The sequence below is a fragment of the Panicum virgatum genome, chromosome 6K (assembly GCF_016808335.1).
Source record: "Panicum virgatum strain AP13 chromosome 6K, P.virgatum_v5, whole genome shotgun sequence".
NCBI classification, from domain to species: domain Eukaryota; kingdom Viridiplantae; phylum Streptophyta; class Magnoliopsida; order Poales; family Poaceae; genus Panicum; species Panicum virgatum.
In genome coordinates this window covers 40270095-40273809 of record NC_053141.1, presented here as the reverse complement: position 1 = coordinate 40273809, position 3715 = coordinate 40270095, and the positions used below count along the sequence as shown (strand labels likewise).

At 54.5% G+C, this 3715-nt stretch overlaps 1 protein-coding gene across 1 annotated transcript; it reads left to right on the top strand.

The window, feature by feature from the left end:
- Positions 1-313: 313 nt before the first annotated feature.
- On the top strand, positions 314-1123 carry LOC120713485 (zinc finger protein 3-like). Its single transcript, XM_039999437.1, has 2 exons — positions 314-614; positions 669-1123. The coding sequence occupies exons 1-2, from the start codon at positions 314-316 to the stop codon at positions 1121-1123; spliced, it is 756 nt and encodes a 251-aa protein (XP_039855371.1).
- The last annotated feature ends 2592 nt before the right edge of the window (positions 1124-3715 follow it).

Genomic DNA, 3715 nt, shown 5'->3' with positions numbered 1-3715 from the left:
AACGCCTTCACATCTGCTCCATATGCATGCAAGACTGAAAGAAGCAAGCATTCACTTCACATCCTGCATGTAGACAGGGAAGGATAGAGATTAAGGGTGATACAGTGCGAGATCAAGAGAGATCAGAATGATTGCTGAGCATTAAGGCCATGATCTCCACCACATTAACATCCTGTGATCACGCGTGATCTCTAAATTTGGAAGGTGAACTTGCATTTCTCTGAGATTATCTCCACATTAACCCCTCCTTTCTTCTATAAAACTAGGCAGCTGCGGAGCCAAGAACTCTCGTGAACTCTCGTACCACCACGTCATGGAGGTTGAGGAAGCGGGAGAAGAAGAGGTGCAGGCGCGGGAGAAAAAGGAGGATGCGCCGGCAAAGGAGCTCGACCTCCTCGGCGCGCTCGGGTCGGAGGTGCCGGAGGGGAAGGCCGTGGAGGCGGTGGCATCGGGCAAGGGGAAGGAGAAGGCAGCAATGGTGGCGGCGGAGGAGAAGTCGCCGGCGGCTTCGGGAGGCGGCGAGAAGAAGCGCTCGTTCAAGTGCAACTACTGCCAGCGCAAGTTCTACACCTCGCAGGCGCTGGGCGGCCACCAGAACGCGCACAAGCGCGAGCGTTCCCTGGCCAAGCGCGGGGCCGCCGCTGCAGCGGCCGCGGCCGCCGCTGCAGCGGCCGCGGCCGCCGCGGCTGGGCGCGGGCTGTACGGCGGCGCCGACCCCTTCGTGCCGCCGCACCACCTCCGCCTCCCGCACGCCTGGCCGTACTCCGCCGGCACCGGCAGGCCCTCGTCGTTCCTGGGGTTCGGCCGGGGCGCCGCCGCCGCGCCGTTCTACGGCGCGTACCACGGGTGGCCGGCCGGGCACGCCCAGCCGTCCATGGCGGGGCTCGCGCGCCACGACCGCCCCGCGTACCCTCCTCATGGCTACGGGTACAGCACGTCGTCGTCGAGGGCCCCAGCCCCAGCCCCAGCTCCTACCGTCCTCGACTCCGGGATGCCTGGGCTCCGGTGGGTCGGCGGCGATGCCGCTGCCAGCGGCGACCACGGCGTAGCGCAGCAAGAAGAGGGGCAGCAGCAGCAGGCGGAGGCGCAGAGTTGCAAGATAGACCTGAACCTCAGGCTCTAGCTCCCCATTTCTCCATTGTTTAGAGTGCTTGTTAATTGTTAGTGAAACCTCATGTTGACAAGGGACAATGCTCTGTCATGTCATGTAGCTGTTCTTGCTAGTGATTCATTTTGTTTCTGAATTCTGATTAAGTCATGCATGGACGATTTGATTTTGCGTGAGCGGCAAGAGATTAGGAAATCGGAGGAAACCGCGTCGTTCGCTCTGGCAATGCAAGGTGGTTTCCGTCGCGCGGCCGTTTTCACGCCTCTGACGCCCACAAATCACGCCCGAAATTGATTAGCGTGGATTGTTGGCAGCGACGTGATGTTTCCATTGGCAGCGATTTGCTTGGGCCTGCCACGTGCTTGCCGCCGGTGCTTGCGCACTGCTCCCTCCCCTGCCGCTGCCGGGCGCCGCCGCCTTGCCCCGCGTCCCTCCGCAATCTCCGGCGCCGCCGCATCGTCCGCCGGCCTGCCGTCGCCGCCGCCTGCTCATGACCTCTTCGCCGCAGCCATAGACCTCCACTGTTGATACCCAACTAGCAGGCAGCATCTTGCCTGTGATGACAGATCCGTGCTGTGCATGCCTGAAGAACTGAAGGTATTATCTCGCTGTGATGACCTCCACTGTTGCCTGTTCTTTTAGTCTTCCTGCTTATTTTTATGTTTGTCCTGCCCTGATCCAAGATTTTTTGACTTAACATTTATTCAACGATGGTTCATCTCGATCAGGTGGCCAAGGAGAACAAGATCACCCTTCTGCTGGACTGTTCCTCATTAGATATCACTCCTACTGTAAGCTCATGATCATTTTTTTTTTGCCATTCATATTGTTCATTTTTAGAAAAAAAAACAAATACAAATTCAAAAGTCAGGTTACTGAACGTGTCATTATGCTGATTTGATTCATCTCTGCACAAGCATGGCTTGTACATGCACTGGAGCAACGATGAGGACAAGAACCTCAAGTGGAGACCACTCTGCTATAGTGGATAAAGATTTTGGTTGTTGTGGGAACAAGGGAGCTACTCGGAAATTAGCTTTCATTTGTGTCAGCTGATCATTGAGACAGTGTCACTTATATTTCCTTGGGGCTAGATAAGGTTAGCTTGCATAAAAACAATTAGCGATTATATATTAACAAATTACTTGCAGACAAGTTGATAACTATAATTACTCTGTTCGCTGTGCTGTCGCTGGTGGCTGGTACTGATTTGTTGTGAGAGAAAAATACTGCTGGCTGGCTGGTGGCTACTGGATGGTGCTGGTTTGGTGTGTGAGGAAAACACTGTTGACTGGTTGCAGCGAACAGAGTGAATGTATTTTCCAGAGATGATGCCTTGCCCAATTAAAGATATGTCAGTTCTAGACTGCATGCCCTGGTCAAGTGGTCCATGTTGTCATTGCCAGATGCTCTTTGAAGTGCAAATGCACAGAAAATTGTTATCTACACAATGTTATGTCGTTTTGTAATTTGCTAGGAAGAGTACATGTTGGACTGAACGGTCAATTAACGTAATTGTTAGAAGTATTGTATTCGGGCTGGGCCCTCTGGGCCCTCTTGGCTGCAGCCGCACAGGCCCATTGGCCTTGTGATCATGCTTGGGTTTTGTAGATGATTGGTTAGGCAAGCATCTTCTGATTTGGTTCTTTCTATAAACTAATCCTAGGACCTCCTTGCCTATATATGTAACCTGTGCTACACACCTCATAATCAATCTACTATTTTCCTAAGTCATCTCTTTTTCATGGTATCACGAGTTCAGGTGTTTCACCCCCTCTCCCTTCCACTGCCTTAGCACACCTTCCCTTGGCTGCGCCGATGACAGGGACCCCTCCCAGTGCCGAGGAGCAAGAGAAGGCGCGCGCTGCCAAGCACGAAGCCGCTGTCGTCGCTCGCGCTGCCGAGGCTGAGAAGGCCGCAGCTCTGGCCGCCTAGGAGCGCGATGCTGCCAACCAGCGTGTACGCGACGCCCTCGCCCTTGCCGCGAAGGAGCACGTAGCCACTGGCAACCCCCCTCCCATCGACAAGGAGGACGTGCCATGCCGCCATCGCAGATTGACACCAACAGCGACCACGAATCCCCGACACCATACTTCTCCATGAGGCTGCCGCCATCCGGTTCTGAATCTCCATGCCCAAGCCGTCACCATGCAGAATGTCCGAAGTCTCATCCTTTTCATGCTGGACATCATCTCCGACAACTACATGCGCTAGCGCGAGCAGTTTCTCATGGCGCTTGGCAAGTTCTTCCTCGAGCGTCTTGTCCTTGACGATCGCACTGCCACCTCCCCGGATTGGATGCGGATGGACAATGTCGTCCGGTCCTAGATCTTAGGAACCATCTCCAATGACCTGGTCAACACGGTGATGTCCTCCGGCTCCACAGCACGCAACTCATGGTTTGCGATCGAGATTCAGTTTCTCGAAACTCGGGAGACGCACGCCCTCTACCTCGACGCGCAGTTTTGCTTGTTTGTGCAAAGTGATCTATCCATCATAGATTACTATATGTAGGTGCTTCAAGGACATGGCTGATGCACTCGGTGAGCTCGTCACCGACTGCACCCTCATCCTGAACATCATCCGGGGTCTCAATGATCGTGTACT